Source organism: Sebastes umbrosus, unplaced genomic scaffold, assembly GCF_015220745.1.
Source record: "Sebastes umbrosus isolate fSebUmb1 unplaced genomic scaffold, fSebUmb1.pri scaffold_141_arrow_ctg1, whole genome shotgun sequence".
Lineage (NCBI taxonomy): Eukaryota > Metazoa > Chordata > Actinopteri > Perciformes > Sebastidae > Sebastes > Sebastes umbrosus.
Window position 1 is genome coordinate 8,156 of NW_023618465.1, and position 23,512 is coordinate 31,667.

The window sequence follows — 23,512 nt, forward strand, 5'->3', positions numbered from 1 at the left end:
CAGTATAAAGCAGTATTAACCAGTATTAACCAGTATAAAGCAGTATAAAGCAGTATTAACCAGTATAAACCAGTATAAAGCACCCAGACTCACCCAGACTCTGCCTCCAGCGGCCCCCAGGTAAATTGAGTTTGAGACCATTGATCTAAAGACTCCACTTCATTATATTTCCAGAACAAAGTTGTAATATCTCCAGAATAAAGTCGTAATATCTCCATAATAAAGTCGTAATATTTCCAGAATAAAGTTGTAATATTTCCAGAATAAAGTCATTATATTTCCAGAATAAAGTCGTTATATCTCCAGAAAAAAGTTGTAATATCTCCATAATAAGTCGTAATATTTCCAGAATAAAGTTGTAATATTTCCAGAATAAAGTCGTAATATCTCCATAATAGAGTCGTAATATTTCCAGAATAAAGTTGTAATATTTCCAGAATAAAGTTGTAATATCTCCAGAATAAAGTCGTAATATCTCCATAATAAAATCGTAATATCTCCAGAATAAAGTTGTTATATTTCCAGAATAAAGTCGTAATATTTCCAGAATAAAGTTGTAATATCTCCAGAATAAAGTTGTAATATCTCCAGAATAAAGTTGTAATATTTCCAGAATAAAGTCGTAATATTTCCAGAATAAAGTTGTAATATCTCCAGAATAAAGTTGTAATATTTCCAGAATAAAGTTGTAATATCTCCAGAATAAAGTTGTAATATTTCCAGAATAAAGTCGTAATATGTCTAGAATAAAGTCGTAATAGCTCCAGAATAAAGTTGTAATATCTCCAGAATAAAGTCGTAATATTTCCAGAATAAAGTCGTAATATTTCCAGAATAAAGTCGTAATATGTCCAGAATAAAGTCGTAATATCTCCAGAATAAAGTTGTAATATTTCCAGAATAAAGTTGTAATATCTCCAGAATAAAGTTGTAATATTTCCAGAATAAAGTTGTAATATTTCCAGAATAAAGTCGTAATATCTCCAGAATAAAGTTGTAATATTTCCAGAATAAAGTTGTAATATCTCCAGAATAAAGTTGTAATATTTTCAGAATAAAGTCGTAATATTTCCAGAATAAAGTTGTAATATTTCCAGAATAAAGTCGTAATATCTCCAGAATAAAGTTGTAATATTTCCAGAATAAAGTCGTAATATCTCCAGAATAAAGTTGTAATATTTCCAGAATAAAGTCGTAATATCTCCAGAATAAAGTTGTAATATTTCCAGAATAAAGTCGTAATATCTCCAGAATAAAGTCGTCATCTGATCTTATCACCATCCATCCCATAATAGTTGACATGTGTCAGACAGACAGACAGACATTAGCATCTATTAGCATCCACAGAGCTAACATCCAGACTCTTCTTCTTCTTCTTCTTCTTTTCTTCTTCTCTCATCAGGCCTCAGGGAGTCTCATAGGAGCAGGAGGTCAGAGGTCACTCAGAGGGTCAGACATGTTCAGACATGTTAACAGACACACAGCTGCTGGAGGAGGAGGAGCAGGGGGAGAGAGGAGGAGGAGTGATGAAGAGGAGGAGGAGGGGGAGTGATGAAGAGGAGGAGGAGTGATGAGGAGGAGGAGGAGTGATGAAGAGGAGGAGCAGGAGAGAGGAGGAGGAGTGATGAATAGGAGGAGCAGGAGGAGCAGGAGGAGAGGAGGAGGAGGAGGAGGAGTGATGAAGATGAGGAGGGTTAGTGTTTAAAGGGTTAATCCATCAATAACTGATGAAAGCATCAGTTGAGGAGATCAGAGCACTCTGACGGGGCGGGGCGGAGCACCAAACCAAACCTCCGTAGTGAAATCACGTATTGGATGTGTTGTGATGACAGGTCATAACTGCTGTCTGTGTCTCCTGACTGAATTTACACACTTAGGTCATGTGATCACGAGGGAGCTGTCTCCATGACAACCGAGGAAGCCCATGAGGTGTAGCTCAAAGCTCTGGAAACAGTGAGTAAGTGAGAACAAACCATCACTCTCTGCTTACATATATATATATATATATATATATATATACAGTATATAACCTTTATTTAACTATTAAAACCTCTTCATGAATATTAATGAGCTGCAGGTGTGGTGAGCAGAGTCTAAGTCTCTGTATGACCCAACCTGTGATCCTTTAGTCCTCCGTATCCCAGAATGCACTCTGCACCATCAGCTGGTTAATGACAGCTCAGCCCATGTCTGATTCTTCCCCGAAATTCATGAAGCATTATGTTCACACATCAACTGACCAGCCTACGGTGCTACATACAGTATATAGGCCTATACTACATAGGAGCCTATGTATATACTACATAGTAGCTACGTGTATACTACATATTAGCCTATGTATACTACATAGTAGCTACGTGTATACTACATAGTAGCTACGTGTATACTACATATTAGCCTATGTATACTACATAGTAGCTACGTGTATACTACATAGTAGCTACGTATATACTACATAGTAGCTACGTGTATACTACATATTAGCCTATGTATACTACATAGTAGCTACGTGTATACTACATAGTAGCTATGTGTATACTACATAGTAGCTACGTGTATACTACATATTAGCCTATGTATACTACAAAGTAGCTACGTGTATACTACATAGTAGCTACGTATATACTACATAGTAGCTACGTGTATACTACATATTAGCCTATGTATACTACATAGTAGCTACGTATATACTACATAGTAGCTACGTATATACTACATAGTAGCTACGTGTATACTACATATTAGCCTATGTATACTACATAGTAGCTACGTGTATACTACATAGTAGCTACGTGTATACTACATATTAGCCTATGTATACTACATAGTAGCTACATAGAGAGTGTATCCTGTCTCTTCTGTCTCCTGCGGCTAAAATGTGTTTTTCCTCATTTGCATTTTAAGATGCTGAGCTCATTTTACTACACACACACACACACACACACACACACACACACACACACACACACACACACTGATTTTATGGCTCTCTGCTGCCAATAAAACATGTTTTACTACTAGAGGACACACTGACAGCATCCAGCCTCACGGTCTCTGGTCCCTTCAGCTACATCACTCTATACTCTACAGTATATACTCTATTTACTCTCTACAGTATATACTCTATTTACTCTATACAGTATATACTCTATTTACTCTATACAGTATTTACTCTATACAGTATATACTCTATACAGTATATACTCTATTTACTCTATACAGTATTTACTCTATACAGTATATACTCTCTACAGTATATACTCTATTTACTCTCTACAGTATATACTCTATTTACTCTATACAGTATATACTCTATTTACTCTCTACAGTATATACTCTATTTACTCTATACAGTATATACTCTATTTACTCTATACAGTATTTACTCTATACAGTATATACTCTATACAGTATATACTCTATTTACTCTATACAGTATTTACTCTATACAGTATATACTCTATACAGTATATACTCTATTTACTCTATACAGTATATACTCTATACAGTATATACTCTATTTACTCTATACAGTATTTACTCTATACAGTATATACTCTATTTACTCTATACAGTATTTACTCTATACAGTATATACTCTATACAGTATATACTCTATTTACTCTATACAGTATATACTCTATACAGTATATACTCTATTTACTCTATACAGTATTTACTCTATACAGTATTTACTCTATACAGTATATACTCTATTTACCATATACAGTATACAGTATATACTCTGTATATATATATATATACATATATTCATCATATGAGAAGCTCATCCAGGTGTTCTCAGTATTTCTGCAGCAGCACAACCCCCAGATGTGTACTAGTGTAAATGTACCTATAAATGCTGCAGGATGAACACACACACTGTTTACTGCTGCTAGAGTGTGTGTGTGTGTGTGTGTGTGTGTGTGTACACCCCCCGTACAGGACTCCGTTCCAGTAGTGTGCGGTGATGAAGGAGTGGATGAGGGTCTCTTCCACGGAGTCGGAGGGTGATGGATGGCCAGAGGCGGGAGATGTCTTTGAGGTGGTAGATTTAGTGGTGGATTTGATGTGTGAGTGAAATGAGAGGGTGGAGTCCAGGATGACGCCTAGAGGTGGAGGACCTCAGAGGAAGGGTAGGAGGAGACATCCAGGTCCAGGAGGAGAGCAGTGCCTTAGGGGCCACAACCCTGAGCTCTGTTTAGCTGCTGTTGAGGTTGAGAAGGTTTGATGACATCATCATGTTTTCATGCAGGCAGTTGAGTAGGGGCCGGGGGGGGGGGGATGGACTTGGGTGGGATGGACCGGGGGGGGATGGACTGGGGTGGGATGGACCGGGGGGGGATGGACCGGGGGGGATGGACCGGGGTGGGATGGCTTGGTGCTGAGGTAGAGCGGAATGTCGTCGGCGTAGGGGTGGAAACTGAGACCATGGTGGTGGATAATGTGACCGAGGGGGAGCATGTAGATGATGAAGAGGAGGGGTCCAAACACAGAACCTTGAGGCACAATTTTGGTTGGTTAGGGGGGGGGAGCTGGAGTCACTGAGGGTGATGAACTGGTTTCTGTTGGAGAGATGGACCAGAAACCAGGAGACAGCTGTTCCGCTGAGTCCTAGGTGGTCAGAGAGGCGGTGGAGGAGGATGAGGAAGAGGAGGAGGAGGAGGAGGATGAGGAGGAGGAGGAGGAGGATGAAGAAGAGGAGGAGGAGGAGGAGGAGGAGGAGGAGGAGGAGGAGGAGGAAGACGAGGAGGAGGAGGAGGAGGAGGAAGAGGATGAGGAGGAGGAGGAGGAAGACGAGGATGAGGAGGAGGAGGATGAAGAAGAGGAGGAGGAGGAGGAGGAGGAGGATGAGGAGGAGGACGAGGAGGATGAGGAGGAGGAGGAGGAGGATGAAGAGGAGGAGGAGGAGGAGGAGGAGGAGGATGAAGAGGAGGAGGAGGATGAAGAGGAGGAGGAGGAGGAGGAGGATGAAGAAGAGGATGAGGAGGAGGAGGAAGAGGAGGATGAAGAGGAGGATGAGGAGGAGGAGGATGAAGAGGAGGAGGAGGAGGAGGAGGAGGAGGTAGAGGAGGAGGATGAAGAGGAGGATGAGGAGGAGGAGGATGAAGAAGAGGATGAGGAGGAGGATGAAGAGGAGGATGAGGAGGAGGAAGAGGAGGAGGAGGATGAAGAAGAGGAGGAGGATGAAGAGGAGGATGAGGAGGAGGAGGATGAAGAAGAGGAGGAGGAGGAGGAGGAGGATGAAGAAGAGGAGGAGGAGGAGGAGGAGAAGGAGGAGGAGGAGGAGGAGGAGGAGGAGGATGAAGAGGAGGATGAGGAGGAGGATGAAGAAGAGGAGAAGGAGGAGGAGGAGGAGGAGAAGAGGATGAGGAGGAGGAGGAGGAGGAAGAGGAGGAGGAGGATGAAGAGGAGGATGAGGAGGAGGAGGAGGATGAAGAGGAGGATGAGGAGGAAGAGGAGGAGGAGGAGGAGGATGAAGAGGAGGAGGAGGATGAAGAGGAACATGAGGAGGAGGAGGAGGATGAAGAAGAGGATGAGGAGGAGGAGGAGGAGGAGGATGAGGATGAAGAGGAGGATGAGGAGGAGGAGGATGAAGAGGAGGAGGAGGAAGAGGAGGAGGAGGATGAAGAGGAGGATGAGGAGGAGGAAGAGGAGGAGGATGAAGAGGAGGAGGAGGAGGAGGAGGAGGTAGAGGAGGAGGATGAAGAGGAGGATGAGGAGGAGGAGGATGAAGAAGAGGATGAGGAGGAGGATGAAGAGGAGGAGGAGGAGGAGGAGGAGGAGGAGGAGGAGGATGAAGAAGAGGAGGATGAAGAAGAGGAGGAGGAGGAGGATGAAGAGGAGGAGGAGGAGGAGGATGAAGAGGAGGAGGAGGAAGAGGAGGAGGAGGATGAAGAGGAGGATGAGGAGGAGGAGGAGGAGGAGGATGAAGAAGAGGAGAAGGAGGAGGAGGATGAGGAGGAGGAGGATGAAGAAGAGGAGGAGGAGGATGAAGAGGATGAGGAGGAGGAGGAGGAGGAGGATGAAGAAGAGGAGGATGAAGAAGAGGAGGAGGAGGAGGAGGAGGAGGAGGAGGATGAAGAGGAGGAGGAGGAGGATGAAGAAGAGGAGGATGAAGAAGAGGAGGAGGAGGATGAAGAGGATGAGGAGGAGGAGGAGGAGGAGGATGAAGAAGAGGAGGATGAAGAAGAGGAGGAGGAGGAGGAGGAGGAGGAGGAGGATGAAGAGGAGGAGGAGGAGGAGGATGAAGAGGAGGAGGAGGAGGATGAAGAAGAGGAGGATGAAGAGGAGGAGGAGGATGAAGAGGATGAGGAGGAGGAGGAGGATGAAGAAGAGGAGGATGAAGAAGAGGAGGAGGAGGAGGAGGAGGAGGAGGAGGAGGAGGATGAAGAGGAGGATGAGGAGGAGGAGGATGAAGAAGAGGATGAGGAGGAGGATGAAGAGGAGGAGGAGGAGGAGGAGGAGGAGGATGAAGAAGAGGAGAAGGAGGAGGAGGATGAAGAGGAGGAGGATGAAGAAGAGGAGAAGGAGGAGGAGGAGGAGGATGAGGAGGAGGAGGATGAAGAAGAGGAGGATGAAGAAGAGGAGGAGGAGGATGAAGAGGATGAGGAGGAGGAGAAGGAGGATGAAGAAGAGGAGGATGAAGAAGAGGAGGAGGAGGAGGAGGAGGATGAAGAGGAGGAGGAGGATGAAGAGGAGGAGGAGGAAGAGGAGGAGGAGGATGAAGAGGAGGATGAGGAGGAGGAGGATGAAGAGGAGGAGGAGGAGGAGGATGAAGAAGAGGAGGATGAAGAAGAGGAGGAGGAGGAGGATGAAGAGGAGGAGGAGGATGAAGAAGAGGAGGAGGAGGAGGATGAAGAGGAGGAGGAGGATGAAGAAGAGGAGGATGAAGAAGAGGAGGAGGAGGAGGATGAAGAGGATGAAGAAGAGGAGGAGGAGGAGGATGAAGAAGAGGAGGATGAAGAAGAGGAGGAGGAGGAGGATGAAGAGGAGGAGGAGGATGAAGAGGAGGAGGAGGAAGAGGAGGAGGAGGATGAAGAGGAGGATGAGGAGGAGGAGGAGGAGGATGAAGAAGAGGAGGATGAAGAAGAGGAGGAGGAGGAGGATGAAGAGGAGGAGGAGGAGGAGGATGAAGAGGAGGATGGAGATGTGACCAGAATCAGCTGTGATGAGTGATGAGGAGGTCGTTGGTCTCTGTGGTGAGGTCTGGATCCAGATTGGAGGGTTCATAGAGCTAACAGGTCTGTTAGGGGGACCAGAGACCTGATGAAGAGCTAACAGGTCTGTTAGGGGGACCAGAGACCTGATGGGGAGCTAACAGGTCTGTTAGGGGGACCAGAGACCTGATGGGGAGCTAACAGGTCTGTTAGGGGGACCAGAGACCTGATGGGGAGCTAACAGGTCTGTTAGGGGGACCAGAGACCTGATGAAGAGCTAACAGGTCTGTTAGGGGGTCAGAGACCTGATGGGGAGCTAACAGGTCTGTTAGGGGGACCAGAGACCTGATGAAGAGCTAACAGGTCTGTTAGGGGGACCAGAGACCTGATGGGGAGCTAACAGGTCTGTTAGGGGGACCAGAGACCTGATGAAGAGCTAACAGGTCTGTTAGGGGGTCAGAGACCTGATGGGGAGCTAACAGGTCTGTTAGGGGGACCAGAGACCTGATGAAGAGCTAACAGGTCTGTTAGGGGGTCAGAGACCTGATGAAGAGCTAACAGGTCTGTTAGGGGGTCAGAGACCTGGTTGAGTGAGAGAACCTGGGGGGATCAGGTCTGGTTTAGGATCCTCTCAGGATGAGAAGAGCTTTATTGTTACATTCTGTTGTTATCCTGAACACACACTATATCAATATTGATGTTAATATTATTAATAATAGTAATAAGTATATATTATTATTATTATTATCATTAATATTAATATTAATGATAATAATATTAATTTTATTATCATTATTATAAATGTTATTAGTATTATTATTATTACAGTTTTTCTCAATTGTTTACACACAAATACTGGTACTTGACACACAATGACCACAACATGTAACTCATGCACCAACCCCCTGAACCAATTCTGCTAAACTACAAGCACAATTCCTGCTTTACACTCAAATTGCAGTTCTAAAACACACTTTTTTCAAAACACTACACACAATTCTCTGCATTTGGCACAATTTTCATGAAGAAAATCTCGTTTTCACAAGGAACACACTGTCATTCAAAATTCTAAAGACAATTGCCCTACTATGCACACTGACTCATCACATGGGCAAACACCTGTCACACAGTGTTACAATTAGCAATCAGTTGATGCTTTTCATGGCTGGATTCGACATGCTAAGCGATATTTCCCCCGCTGCTTGGCCAGGGCAAACATTGCTTGTGATGTGGATGAGGTGCTGTGGCCAGACCGAAACAGAAGAGAGGATGCAGCATAGTTTTTTTTACTGTAACTGTATACAGTAAATTCTTCTGTTGTTTTGTATGTAGACCACTGTATGTGCAACTCTGTGTTGGTTGGGATGTTCACTGTGTACATTGTTTTTGTGGGGAAAATAAAATATATTTGTTACCGTGTATTTGTGTGTTCTGAGTATAAAAACAATATTCTAAAATATTTTACAACACACTTATGTATGTACTGTCTGTAGTAAGTGTAACACTGAACAAAAAAAAGGCCTAAGTCATTATGATGAATGGAGAAGAAGTGTTTTCCATTCATCATAGTGTTTTACATTGAGCACATCAGTGTTCAACTGGTTCTTATAAATGTCTATTCATATGATGGTGTGTGTGTGTCATTTGAAAACAAAATACCATTTTGAGAAGAAATAACATTGTTTTGAATGTAAAGTTTCATTTTGCAGGAGAATTGAGGGGTTTTGCCCATTGTGTGTGTGTTTTTTGATTTGTGTGTAGAGTTCTGAGAGTATGAGGCATGCTTTCAGAAAATGTGTGTAAACAATCAAGAAAAACTGTAATAGGTTGAGGACATGCTGGTAGATGATAGTTTGTCCAGCAGAGGGCAGAAGAACACAATAAGCTACACACCAGGAACCAGACTACACAACCACACCCTGTCTGCACACACACACACACACACACACACAAACACACACACAACCACACACACAACCACACCCTGTCTGCACACACACACACACACACACACACAAACACACACACAACCACACACACAACCACACCCTGTCTGCACACACACACACACGCACACACACACAAACACACACACAACCACACACACAACCACACCCTGTCTGCACACACACACACACGCACACACACACAAACACACACACAACCACACACACAACCACACCCTGTCTGCACACACACACACACACACACGCACACACACACAAACACACACACAACCACACACACAACCACACCCTGTCTGCACACACACACACACGCACACACACACGCACACACACACAAACGATTCACTGGTGACTCATGATCACACAGACAGAGTGTGTTTATGTGTGTGTTTATGTGTGTGTTTGTGTGTGTGTTTGTTTGTGTGTGTGTGTTTATGTGTGTGTTTGTTTGTTTGTGTGTTTGTTTGTTTGTGTGTTTATGTGTGTGTTTGTTTGTGTGTTTGTGTGTGTGTTTGTGTGTTTGTTTGTGTGTGTTTATGTGTGTGTGTGTGTGCTCCGTTTTAGTGCATTTCAACAGAATTGCGTTGCTAGGCAACAGTTTGGGTCCATGTGTACTTCCTGTCAGCTGATGTTATTCACATCCACTGCAACAGGAAATAAACTGGGACACATTTAGAATGTTTACGTTTAAAACCGTGTGATGATCTACATATTGTATATTTGTGACATCACAAATGGACAGAAATCCTGACGGCTTGTTCCTGGATACGAGTATTTCTTTATATGTGTATTTCTACGTATATATTGAGCGTTTTCATACTTTCACAGTATTTATATAAAACACTTAAAGCTGCTTTATAATATAAAAGACATGAAAATCACACTTTTTATAATATGGGACCTTTAAACATAGATTCATCACTGATGTCCTAAAGAGCTCAATGTGTAGACGGCTGAACGGTGTCTGTAGCTGAAGTTATGCAGGAGGAGTTAAAGGGTTAAACGCTGAGTCAGCATTCAGCAGCAATGCCTGCTGGGAAACAGGAGGGTTGAATCTGCTCTGTAGTTTCCATGGCAACACATAATAATAATAATAATAATAATAATAGTAATCCAATAATCCATCAATAACCCAGTTTGATCTCAAGTGTTCCTGTTACTGTGTTCACACACACACACACACACACACACACTGAGACAAGCTCACACCCAGTGGAGTGTGTGTGTGACTCAGTGTGTGTGTGGTGGTGGGTGTGGTCTGCATGTGTGAGCAGGGTGTGTCTATGTGTGTGTGTGTGTGTGTTGTAGATGTGTGTAGCAGGGCGTGGCTCCTCAGAGGGTTAAACTGTCTCCTGTTTCTCACCTGGTCACTTTGTGTCTGCAGCTCTCGGAGGAACCTCTCAGGTACGTCCTGCTCTACTGCTCTACTGCTCTCTGTCCTTCATCCTCCTCTTCCTCCTCTACTGCTCTCTGTCCTTCATCCTCCTCTTCCTCTTCTCCTGAAACTAAACAAACATGTTTTCTGTTTTATTTGATTTCTGTGAAGTTCCTGAAGACAGAAAAAGACTCGTTGGACAGACGAGTCTTTAGTGAGAGACAGAAAGCAGATATCTATAACCTCACGGGGACTAGTCCCAGATATCTATAACCTCACTGAGACTAGTCCCAGATATCTATAACCTCACTGAGACTAGTCACAGATATCTATAACCTCACTGAGACTAGTCCCAGATATCTATAACCTCACTGAGACTAGTCCCAGATATCTATAACCTCACTGAGACTAGTCACAGATATCTATAACCTCACTGAGACTAGTCCCAGATATCTATAACCTCACTGAGACTAGTCACAGATATCTATAACCTCACTGGGACTAGTCCCAGATATCTATAACCTCACGGGGACTAGTCCCAGATATCTATAACCTCACTGAGACTAGTCCCAGATATCTATAACCTCACTGAGACTAGTCCCAGATATCTATAACCTCACTGAGACTAGTCCCAGATATCTATAACCTCACTGAGACTAGTCCCAGATATCTATAACCTCACTGAGACTAGTCACAGATATCTATAACCTCACGGGGACTAGTCCCAGATATCTATAACCTCACTGAGACTAGTCACAGATATCTATAACCTCACTGGGACTAGTCCCAGATATCTATAACCTCACGGGGACTAGTCCCAGATATCTATAACCTCACTGAGACTAGTCCCAGATATCTATAACCTCACTGAGACTAGTCCCAGATATCTATAACCTCACGGGGACTAGTCCCAGATATCTATAACCTCACTGAGACTAGTCACAGATATCTATAACCTCACTGAGACTAGTCACAGATATCTATAACCTCACTGAGACTAGTCCCCGTGAGGTTATAGATATCTGGAATAAGAACTCTGTTTACTGGCTGTTTACACAGAGTACACAGAGTACACAGAGTACACAGTTCTGTGTATCACCTGATGTGTGTAGTTACTGCTGGAGGCTGTTTGATAACACAAAGTACTAATACTACACAGTTAAATACTCTGTTATAGTAAAAGTACTAATACTACACAGTTAAATACTCTGTTATAGTAAAAGTACTAATACTACACAGTTAAATACTCTGTTATAGTAAAAGTACTAATACTACACAGTTAAATACTCTTATAGTAAAAGTACTAATACTACACAGTTAAATACTGTTATAGTAAAAGTACTAGTACTACACAGTTAAATACTCTGTTATAGTAAAAGTACTAATACTACACAGTTAAATACTCTGTTATAGTAAAAGTACTAATACTACACAGTTAAATACTCTGTTATAGTAAAAGTACTAATACTACACAGTTAAATACTGTTATAGTAAAAGTACTAATACTACACAGTTAAATACTCTGTTATAGTAAAAGTACTAGTACTACACAGTTAAATACTCTGTTATAGTAAAAGTACTAATACTACACAGTTAAATACTCTGTTATAGTAAAAGTACTAATACTACACAGTTAAATACTCTGTTATAGTAAAAGTACTAATACTACACAGTTAAATACTCTGTTATAGTAAAAGTACTAGTACTACACAGTTAAATACTCTGTTATAGTAAAAGTACTAATACTACACAGTTAAATACTCTGTTATAGTAAAAGTACTAGTACTACACAGTTAAATACTCTGTTATAGTAAAAGTACTAATACTACACAGTTAAATACTGTTATAGTAAAAGTACTAATACTACACAGTTAAATACTCTGTTATAGTAAAAGTACTAATACTACACAGTTAAATACTCTGTTATAGTAAAAGTACTAATACTACACAGTTAAATACTCTGTTATAGTAAAAGTACTAATACTACACAGTTAAATACTCTGTTATAGTAAAAGTACTAATACTACACAGTTAAATACTCTGTTATAGTAAAAGTACTAGTACTACACAGTTAAATACTCTGTTATAGTAAAAGTACTAATACTACACAGTTAAATACTCTGTTATAGTAAAAGTACTAATACTACACAGTTAAATACTCTGTTATAGTAAAAGTACTAATACTACACAGTTAAATACTCTGTTATAGTAAAAGTACTAGTACTACACAGTTAAATACTCTGTTATAGTAAAAGTACTAATACTACACAGTTAAATACTCTGTTATAGTAAAAGTACTAATACTACACAGTTAAATACTCTGTTATAGTAAAAGTACTAGTACTACACAGTTAAATACTCTGTTATAGTAAAAGTACTAATACTACACAGTTAAATACTCTGTTATAGTAAAAGTACTAGTACTACACAGTTAAATACTCTGTTATAGTAAAAGTACTAATACTACACAGTTTAAATACTCTGTTATAGTAAAAGTACTAATACTACACAGTTAAATACTCTGTTATAGTAAAAGTACTAGTACTACACAGTTAAATACTCTGTTATAGTAAAAGTACTAATACTACACAGTTAAATACTCTGTTATAGTAAAAGTACTAGTACTACACAGTTAAATACTCTGTTATAGTAAAAGTACTAATACTACACAGTTAAATACTGTTATAGTAAAAGTACTAATACTACACAGTTAAATACTCTGTTATAGTAAAAGTACTAATACTACACAGTTAAATACTCTGTTATAGTAAAAGTACTAATACTACACAGTTAAATACTCTGTTATAGTAAAAGTACTAGTACTACACAGTTAAATACTCTGTTATAGTAAAAGTACTAATACTACACAGTTAAATACTCTGTTATAGTAAAAGTACTAGTACTACACAGTTAAATACTCTGTTATAGTAAAAGTACTAATACTACACAGTTAAATACTCTGTTATAGTAAAAGTACTAGTACTACACAGTTAAATACTCTGTTATAGTAAAGTACTAATACTACACAGTTAAATACTCTGTTATAGTAAAAGTACTAATACTACACAGTTAAATACTCTGTTATAGTAAAAGTACTAGTACTACACAGTTAAATACTCTGTTATAGTAAAAGTACTAATACTACACAGTTAAATACTCTGTTATAGTAAAAGTACTAGTACTACACAGTTAAATACTCTGTTATAGTAAAAGTACTAATACTACACAGTTAAATACTGTATAGTAAGTAAAAGTAACTGTTATAGTAAAAGTACTAATACTACACAGTTAAATACTCTGTTATAGTAAAAGTACTAATACTACACAGTTAAATACTCTGTTATAGTAAAAGTACTAATACTACACAGTTAAATACTCTGTTATAGTAAAAGTACTAATACTACACAGTTAAATACTCTGTTATAGTAAAAGTACTAGTACTACACAGTTAAATACTCTGTTATAGTAAAAGTACTAATACTACACAGTTAAATACTCTGTTATAGTAAAAGTACTAATACTACACAGTTAAATACTCTGTTATAGTAAAAGTACTAGTACTACACAGTTAAATACTCTGTTATAGTAAAAGTACTAATACTACACAGTTAAATACTCTGTTATAGTAAAAGTACTAGTACTACACAGTTAAATACTCTGTTATAGTAAAAGTACTAATACTACACAGTTAAATACTCTGTTATAGTAAAAGTACTAATACTACACAGTTAAATACTCTGTTATAGTAAAAGTACTAATACTACACAGTTAAATACTCTGTTATAGTAAAAGTACTAATACTACACAGTTAAATACTCTGTTATAGTAAAAGTACTAATACTACACAGTTAAATACTCTGTTATAGTAAAAGTACTAATACTACACAGTTAAATACTCTGTTATAGTAAAAGTACTAATACTACACAGTTAAATACTCTGTTATAGTAAAAGTACTAATACTACACAGTTAAATACTCTGTTATAGTAAAAGTACTAGTACTACACAGTTAAATACTCTGTTATAGTAAAAGTACTAATACTACACAGTTAAATACTCTGTTATAGTAAAAGTACTAGTACTACACAGTTAAATACTCTGTTATAGTAAAAGTACTAATACTACACAGTTAAATACTCTGTTATAGTAAAAGTACTAAGTACTACACAGTTAAATACTCTGTTATAGTAAAAGTACTAATACTACACAGTTAAATACTCTGTTATAGTAAAAGTACTAATACTACACAGTTAAATACTCTGTTATAGTAAAAGTACTAATACTACACAGTTAAATACTCTGTTATAGTAAAAGTACTAATACTACACAGTTAAATACTCTGTTATAGTAAAAGTACTAATACCAAACTAACGCTAGTTAGCGAGACTGATTAGCTAGCTAGCTAACGCCTGCTCTCCTCCCGGTAAAGTCGTCTCCTAGCGGCGAGGAGTGAGGCAGAGGGACCGTGACCCGGCGCTGTCCTCTGTCCTCTGTTGGACTCATTTCCTGTAGCATGGTGGAATTAGCAAGCTAAGCTAGCTAAGTAGCCAGTCGCTAAATGAGTAACAACTTAATGCTTCATCCTCACAGTCTGGTCTCACCAGATGAAGCACCGTGCTATCACCAGATGAAGCACCGTGCTATCACCAGATGAAGCACCGTGCTATCACCAGATGAATCACCGTGCTATCACCAGATGAAGCACCGTGCTATCACCAGATGAAGCACCGTGCTATCACCAGATGAAGCACCGTGCTATCACCAGATGAAGCACCGTGCTATCACCAGATGAAGCACCGTGCTATCACCAGATGAAGCACCGTGCTATCACCAGATGAAGCACCGTGCTATCACCAGATGAAGCACCGTGCTATCACCAGATGAAGCACCGTGCTATCACCAGATGAATCACCGTGCTATCACCAGATGAGGCACCGTGCTATCACCAGATGAAGCACCGTGCTATCACCAGATGAATCACCGTGCTATCACCAGATGAGGCACCATGCTATCACCAGATGAAGCACCGTGCTATCACCAGATGAATCACCGTGCTATCACCAGATGAGGCACCGTGCTATCACCAGATGAAGCACCGTGCTATCACCAGATGAAGCTCCGTGCTATCACCAGATGAATCACCGTGCTATCACCAGATGAATCACCGTGCTATCACCAGATGAAGCACCGTGCTATCACCAGATGAAGCACCGTGCTATCACCAGATGAATCACCGTGCTATCACCAGATGAAGCACCATGCTATCACCAGATGAATCACCGTGCTATCACCAGATGAATCACCGTGCTATCACCAGATGAATCACCGTGCTATCACCAGATGAGGCACCATGCTATCACCAGATGAATCACCGTGCTATCACCAGATGAATCACCGTGCTATCACCAGATGAGGCACCGTGCTATCACCAGATGAGGCACCGTGCTATCACCAGATGAATCACCGTGCTATCACCAGATGAATCACCGTGCTATCACCAGATGAATCACCGTGCTATCACCAGATGAATCACCGTGCTATCACCAGATGAATCACCGTGCTATCACCAGATGAATCACCGTGCTATCACCAGATGAATCACCGTGCTATCACCAGATGAATCACCGTGCTATCACCAGATGAATCACCGTGCTATCACCAGATGAATCACCGTGCTATCACCAGATGAGGCGACTTTGTTCACCTCATGTTCTTTGTTGCATGACAGCGTAGCGTAGCGAGCTAAGCTAGCTAAGCTAGTAGCCAGCCTCCAGCTGACTGTGTCTGTGTGTCCTTCACATATCTGGAGAACCGTTCATCAGCCTCGGCCCGGTTCTCCTCTAGTGTTCCAGGCCCTCGGCCCGGTTAGTGTTCCAGGCCCTCGGGCCAGTTCTATTGCCACATTCCTGTTTTTCTTCTTCTGTTGTTCGTGTGGGGACTCGCCCTCCACACCCTCTGACGTTGTTTTCTTCTTCTGCTGTTCCTTTCACATGTTTCTGTGTGTTTCAGATCCCAGCTGATCAACATGGACGTAAGTGTGACTCATCTTTCACCTGAACATGTTTCATGTTACCGTTCGTACCTGTGTGACATGTATTCTTACTAATGTATCATCTGTATTAGTTATTTATTATTGTGTCATTTCAAGCTTCATTTGAAGAGAAGAGGGCCGGTGTTACCATAGTTACCATTATATTATATTACTAATGGCTCTACTTCCTCTCAGACAGTGAGTCACGTTCATGTTTCCATCCAGCTGTTTCTATGCTTCTTTAAAATTAAACACAAAACAATGAACTGAATATATATATATACAGACCCAGTGTGTGTGTGTGTGTGTGTGTGTGTGTGTGTATGCGTGTGTGTGTGTGCGCGCGCGCGCGTGTGTGTGTGTGTGTGTGTGTGTGCGCGCGCGTGTGTGTGTGTGTGCGTATGTGTGTGTGTGTGTGTGTATGTGTGTATGCGTGTGTGTGTGTGTGTGTGTGTGTGTGTGTGTGTGTGTGTGTGTGTGTGCGTGTGTGTGTGTGTGTGTGTGTGTGTGTGTGTGTATGTGTGTGTGTGTGTATGTGTGTGTGTGTGCGTGTGTGTGTGTGTGTTGGGGGATTAAACCAACACCTTCATGCTGATCATTCCTGATGAGTCACCAACACACCCTGAAGCCTGTAAACACACTGAAGCTCACCGTGCTGCGTTCAGGGACACATTTACTTTTTTATAATTCTCTGAACACGATGAGTGTGTTCCAATCCACGTACTTCCTGAAGTACACTTCAGTGTAGTGCACTATGTGCACTCTGTACTCACATGAGTAGTGCGTAAATTTCAACGGGGTAGGATCGTCTCAAATGGAATACTCTGTGGCGCACTGACCAGAAATGACGATCACAACATTTCACCGCGGCTCGCTTCCCGCCAAAATATATTCTTCTTCGGGGTTTTACGGCAGCTGGCATCCTTTGTGTTACGCTGCTGCCTCCTTCAGGTTCTACCCGTCAACTACCCGCCAAAATATCTGCCTGCTTTGTTGAAGAAAAAAATGAAAGCCAAGTGGAAATTAGGTTTCCAACGTCGTCGCCTACGATGTGTCCTCCTGTTGGCTGAAGATGCACCGCTATGTTTACGTAATGTTTTGTTCTGTTATCTACGTATGTTTGAATAGTGGTCGTGGCTCCGCCCCTTCCGCTACATAGCCAAGATGGAGACAGTTGAGTGTGTAAAGTGTCCAGCGTTCCTCACTCAACCATCTGACCGCTCTGAGTACAACATCCGGGTACTTTGAGTGCACTGCATTTGCCGTACTTCCCAGTGTGAACGCACTTATGCACTCAGAATAATGAGTATGTAGTACAGAAGTATGCGGATTGGAACACACCCCATGTCTCTAGTTAACTATCCTTCAGTAAAGTCAGTCACAAAGAGAGTCGGACGACATCAGAGAAGCGTTTCAGAGACGGAGAGAAAGGGTTGATAATAGTTTAGCCTTCTGCTAACAGCAGCTAACGGCTCACGGTTAGCAGCTGTTAGCAGAAGGCTAATCTATTAGCATCATTTCTCTCCGTCTCTGAAACGTTCCTCTGATATCGTACCTCTAGAGCCTCCAATCACAGTTACTCATCTCTAATGTCTGTGAGATCTGGATTCAGACAACAACACAGCAAGAGGACATTTAGATGAGGAGCTTTAGCCCACTGCTAGCGTTAGTTAGCCTCCAGCTAATGTTAGCCTACTGCTAGCGTTAGTTAGCCTCCAGCTAATGTTAGCCCACTGCTAGCGTTAGTTAGCCTCCAGCTAATGTTAGCCTACTGCTAGCGTTAGTTAGCCTCCAGCTAATGTTAGCCCACTGCTAGCGTTAGCCTCCAGCTAATGTTAGCCCACTGCTAGCGTTAGTTAGCCTCCAGCTAATGTTAGCCCACTGCTAGCGTTAGCCTCCAGCTAATGTTAGCCCACTGCTAGCGTTAGTTAGCCTCCAGCTAATGTTAGCCCACTGCTAGCGTTAGCCTCCAGCTAATGTTAGCCCACTGCTAGCGTTAGTTAGCCTCCAGCTAATGTTAGCCCACTGCTAGCGTTAGTTAGCCTCCAGTCTTTCCTTCGGTTAACACCATGACCTCATCATGACGTCGGTTAATAAACTTCCTGTTAGTAACTTGTTCAGGTATAACTCATTGCTGGTCGGTGTCTCATGGTCTCTCGTGTGTCTCCTGGTCTGTCGTGTGTCTCCTGGTCTCTCGTGTGTCTCATGGTCTCTCGTGTGTCTCCTGGTCTGTCGTGTGTCTCATGGTCTCTCGTGTGTCTCCTGGTCTCTCGTGTGTCTCCGCTGTTCAGACTCAGACTCCAACACAAACTCCAGTGAAGCACCAAAACCTCTTGGTTGTATCTAGTGAAGCTGTTAAACAGTGTTGGCCGCGGTCGGAGGACGCGGGGGAGACCGTAGCTTTGGTCTCCAGGACCGGAGTCTCTGCTCCTCTGCTCCTCTGCCTGCCTTCACTCACACACCACGCTCCTTCTCTCTCTCTCTCTCCACCTCTCACGTGCATGCTGCTCACTCCACACTGCAGAAGAGTTAGTTTAGCTCTGAGAATATCTAGTGAATGTTCAGTGGATGTTTGTGCAGAAATAACTGCTGCAGCTCCTCCAGACCAACAGAGGTTTCCCGTGTCTTGTGAAGTGACGGGGCTCCGCAGAGAGAAACGTTATCGTCTCCCACCAAAACTCCGGCGTCTCCCCCGTTCCCTCCGGCCGCGGTCGGGAGGCTGAGGCGGGAAAAGCCAACACTAGGATCAGCATTGATTCATGGAGAGACCTTGGTCTGGTCAGCTAACATTACTGCCAAGCAGCTGAAATATAGAGTGATATTGTGCTTTTAGCTGACGTGTGTCTCCTCACTGTGTTGAGTGATGCTCCTTCATGTCTATGTAGAGCGACGCTGACTTTAGTTGACTTAACGGACACAGGTGAAGCTGTTAACAACACATTTAGGATTCTGACTAACAGTCCCTTTAACACATCTGGTGGACGTTAGAGGACGTTTCTCACTTCCTGTATCTCTTCATGTCTTTCTGTCTCTGCAGCTGTCCGACGCTCTCAGCAACCAACAATCCACCCCCACCTGGCCAGGTACGATCACCACCATCATTACTCTCTCTCTCTTCCTTCATTATTGATCGGTTAAAGCCCCTCCCTGAAGACGCTTTATGTGATTACTTCTTTAATATTCCTCCGATGACATATCCGTTTTTTATTTGTAAATCAATCTGATACTCCGTGGTGATTGGTTTAGAGGTCGTCATGGAGACCCACAGCTCCGTCTCTACTGACCCAACACATTGATGTTTAAATGTTTTATTGATTGGTTCTGTCCCAGTGACAGAACCAATCAGGTCAGCCCACTAACTCGTCTGGCCCACAGGTGGTCAAGGTATAGGTGCCTGGCCCAACCAACCCAACCAACTCCCCCAGCCCAGTTGGCCCGGTCAGCCCGGTCAGCCCACCCAGCCCAGTTGGCCCGGTCAGCCCGGTCAGCCCACCCAGCCCAGTTGGCCCGGTCAGCCCGGTCAGCCCGGTCAGCCCAGTTGGCCCGGTCAGCCCGGTCAGCCCACCCAGCCCAGTTGGCCCGGTCAGCCCACCCAGCCCACCCAGCCCAGTCAGCCCAGTTGGCCCGGTCAGCCCACCCAGCCCCCCCAGCCTGCCTGGCCCGGTCAGCCCAGCCAGCCCGGTCAGCCCGGTCAGCCCAGCCAGCCCACCAAGCCCGGCTGGCCCAGTCAGCCCAGCCAGCCCACCCACCCCGGCTGGCCCAGTCCCTCCCCTCAGAGTCTGGTGAGACAGAGAGAAAGATGGACTGTTGGATGGATGATGGATGGATGCTAACAATAAGAAACGTTAGCTAACATTAGATGGATGATAGATGATGGATGATGGATGGATGATGGATGATGGATGATGGATGGATGATGGATGATGGATGATAGATGATGGATGATGGATGGATGATGGATGATGGATGATGGATGATGGATGGATGATGGATGATGGATGGATGATGGATGATGATGGATGGATGGATGATGGATGATAGATGATGGATGATGGATGGATGATGGATGATGGATGATGGATGATGGATGATGGATGATGGATGATGGATGGATGATGGATGGATGGATGGAGTTAACAGCTGTTTCCTGTTGACAGGTGGTTCCTTACAGTCAGAGGTTGCCCAATGGAGTTTATGACAAACTGCTGATCACCATCGCTGGAATCATCAAACCCAACGCTGACAAGTCAGTATGGATGAATGATGGATGGATGATGGATGGATGATGGATGGATGGATGGATGGATGGATGGATGGATGGATGGATGGATGATGGATGGATGGATGATGGCTGGATAGATGATGGCTGGATGGATGGATGGATGGATCATGGATGATGGATGGATGATGGATGATGGATGGATGGATGATGGATGGAGGATGGATGATGGATGATGGATGGATGGCTGGATGGATGGATGATGGATGGATGGATGATGGATGGATGATGGATGGATGGATGATGGATGGATGGATGATGGATGGATGGATGGATGGATGGATGGATGGATCGATGATGGATGATGGATGATGGATGGATGGATGATGGATGGATGGATGATGGCTGGATAGATGATGGCTGGATGGATGGATGGATGATGGTTGGATGATGGATGGATGGATGGATGATGGATGGATGGATGATGGATGGATGGATGATGGATGGATGGATAATGGCTGGATAGATGATGGCTGGATGGATGGATGGATGGATGATGGATGGATGATGGATGGATGGATGGATGGATGGATGGATGGATGGATGATGGATGGATGGATGGATGGATGATGGATGATGGATGGATGGATGGATGGATGATGGATGGATGATGGATGATGGATGATGGATGGATGGATGATGGATGATGGATGGATGATGGATGGATGATGGATCATGGATGATGGATGGATGATGGATGATGGATGGATGGATGGAGGATGGATGGATGAATGATGGATGGATGATGGATGGATGATGGATGGATGGATGGATGGATGGATGGATGGATGGATGATGGATGGATGATGGATGGATGATGGATGGATGATGGATGGATGGATGGATGGATGATGGCTGGATAGATGATGGCTGGATGGATGGATGATGGATGATGGATGATGGATGGATGGATGATGGATGGATGATGGATGGATGGATGATGGATGGATGGATGGATGGATGGATGGATGGATCGATGATGGATGATGGATGATGGATGGATGATGGATGGATGGATGATGGCTGGATAGATGATGGCTGGATGGATGGATGGATGATGGATGGATGATGGATGGATGGATGGATGATGGATGGATGGATGATGGCTGGATAGATGATGGATGGATGATGGATGGATGATGGATGGATGGATGGATGATGGATGGATGGATGGATGGATGATGGATGGATGGATGGATGATGGATGGATGGATGGATGGATGGATGATGGATGATGGATGGATGGATGGATGGATGATGGATGGATGATGGATGGATGGATGATGGATGGATGATGATGGATGGATGGATGATGGATGATGGATGATGGATGATTGATGGATGGATGGATGGATGGATGATGGATGGATGGATCCAGTTGGTCCTGACGGTGTCTGATGGTTCTTCAGGATCACGGTGGATCTGTGCACACCTCAAGGCCAGGCCTTCCACTTCAACCCTCGCTTCAATGAAGGGGGCAGGAAGGTGATAGTCAGGAACAGCTGCATCGACACCAAGTGGGGGAGGGAGGAGAGAGAGCTGTCCAACTTCCCCTTCGTCCAGGGACAACCGTTTGAGGTCAAATATCTGATTAATACTAAGAAAACTCATCTATTGTTAATAATGAGCAATGCGATGTGTCGGAGGGTCCCTGAATGCACCATAATGTGTAGTTAAAGGGCCAGGTTGATGATGATGATGATGAGTTTGTGGTTTTGTTGTTGCAGATAAAGATCATGTGCTCCAGCTCAGAGTATAAGGTCGCCGTCAACAACAATCACCTGCTGACGTTCCAACACCGGGTCAGGGACCTGAGATCCATCTGCAACCTCAACGTTTGCTACGACCTCACCCTGACCACGGTCAATATGGAGACTGTAAACTGAGGCAGATCACCGGATCCACAGGAGATCTGCTGTGGATCCACCAGAGATCTGTTGGGGATCCACAAGAGATCTACTGTGGATCCACCAAAGATCTGTTGGGGATCCACCAGAGATCTACTGTGGATCCACCAGAGATCTGTTGGTGATCCACCAGAGATCTACTGTGGATCCACCAGAGATCTGTTGGGGATCCACCAGAGATCTACTGTGGATCCACCAGAGATCTGTTGGGGATCCACCAGACATCTACTGTGGATCCACCAGAGATCTACTGTGGATCCACCAGAGATCTATTAGGGATCCACCAGAGATCTACTGGGGATCCACCAGAGATCTACTGTGGATCCACCAGAGATCTACTGGGGATCCACCAGAGATCTACTGGGGATCCACCAGAGATCTGTTAGGGATCCACCAGAGATCTACTGGGGATCCACCAGAGATCTAGCGGAGATTATCAGTAGATCCACAATAGATCCTCATGAATCCAGATATATGTTGACTAGATGTGTGGATGCTTCTTGGTAAAGTGATCATAACGTGTTCTTCTATCAGAGGTGGTTCTCAGTGGATCCTCTTGTTCTAGTTCTTCTATCAGAGGTGGTTCTCAGTGGATCCTCTTGTTCTAGTTCTTCCTGTTTGTCTCATATGAATGAATAAATAAAGGGTGCATCTTAATGTGTTGGAGTTTATGTCTGTTTGTATCATCTCCGCAGCGAAGGGTCTAACCTCGACCTCTGACCTCTGACCTTTGACCTCTGACTGTATAAGTGGATGTAGTCACCACGATGTCACCCATTGGTGGACAGACGTTT

The 23,512-nt window shown here is 43.2% G+C and overlaps 3 protein-coding genes across 4 annotated transcripts; 1 reads left to right on the forward strand and 2 right to left on the reverse strand.

Annotated features, from left to right (window-relative positions):
* Positions 1-1,687: 1,687 nt before the first annotated feature.
* lgals3b (lectin, galactoside binding soluble 3b) lies at positions 1,688-23,375 on the forward strand. 2 transcript variants are annotated; one of them, XM_037763031.1, is made up of 8 exons: positions 1,688-1,957; positions 10,512-10,531; positions 16,511-16,532; positions 19,570-19,615; positions 19,908-20,314; positions 20,690-20,778; positions 22,221-22,389; positions 22,539-23,375. In XM_037763031.1, exons 3-8 carry the CDS (start codon positions 16,527-16,529, stop codon positions 22,695-22,697), a joined length of 876 nt encoding a protein of 291 aa, XP_037618959.1. In that variant the 5' UTR covers positions 1,688-1,957; positions 10,512-10,531; positions 16,511-16,526; the 3' UTR covers positions 22,698-23,375. The 2 variants fall into 2 exon arrangements, with proteins under 2 accessions (XP_037618959.1, XP_037618958.1); XM_037763030.1 differs by lacking the exon at positions 1,688-1,957 and having other exon boundaries at positions 9,829-10,531.
* Positions 4,615-5,232, reverse strand: LOC119484305 (uncharacterized protein DDB_G0271670; the record flags this gene model as incomplete). The annotated part of the gene is made up of 1 exon (XM_037763032.1): positions 4,615-5,232. A coding segment is annotated over one exon (618 nt), but the record flags the coding sequence as incomplete, so codon positions are not given.
* On the reverse strand, positions 5,685-6,605 carry LOC119484306 (uncharacterized protein DDB_G0271670-like; the record flags this gene model as incomplete). Its single annotated transcript, XM_037763033.1, has 2 exons — positions 5,685-5,753; positions 6,306-6,605. Coding segments are annotated over 2 exons (369 nt in total), but the record flags the coding sequence as incomplete, so codon positions are not given.
* Positions 23,376-23,512: the final 137 nt, after the last annotated feature.

Coding starts and splice junctions, on each gene's coding strand:
- lgals3b (XM_037763031.1), top strand. Junction 19,616..19,907: donor ATCCACCCCCACCTGGCCAG/GTACGATCACCA, acceptor TCTGGCCCACAG/GTGGTCAAGGTATAGGTGCC. Junction 22,390..22,538: donor TCCAGGGACAACCGTTTGAG/GTCAAATATCTG, acceptor TTGTTGTTGCAG/ATAAAGATCATGTGCTCCAG.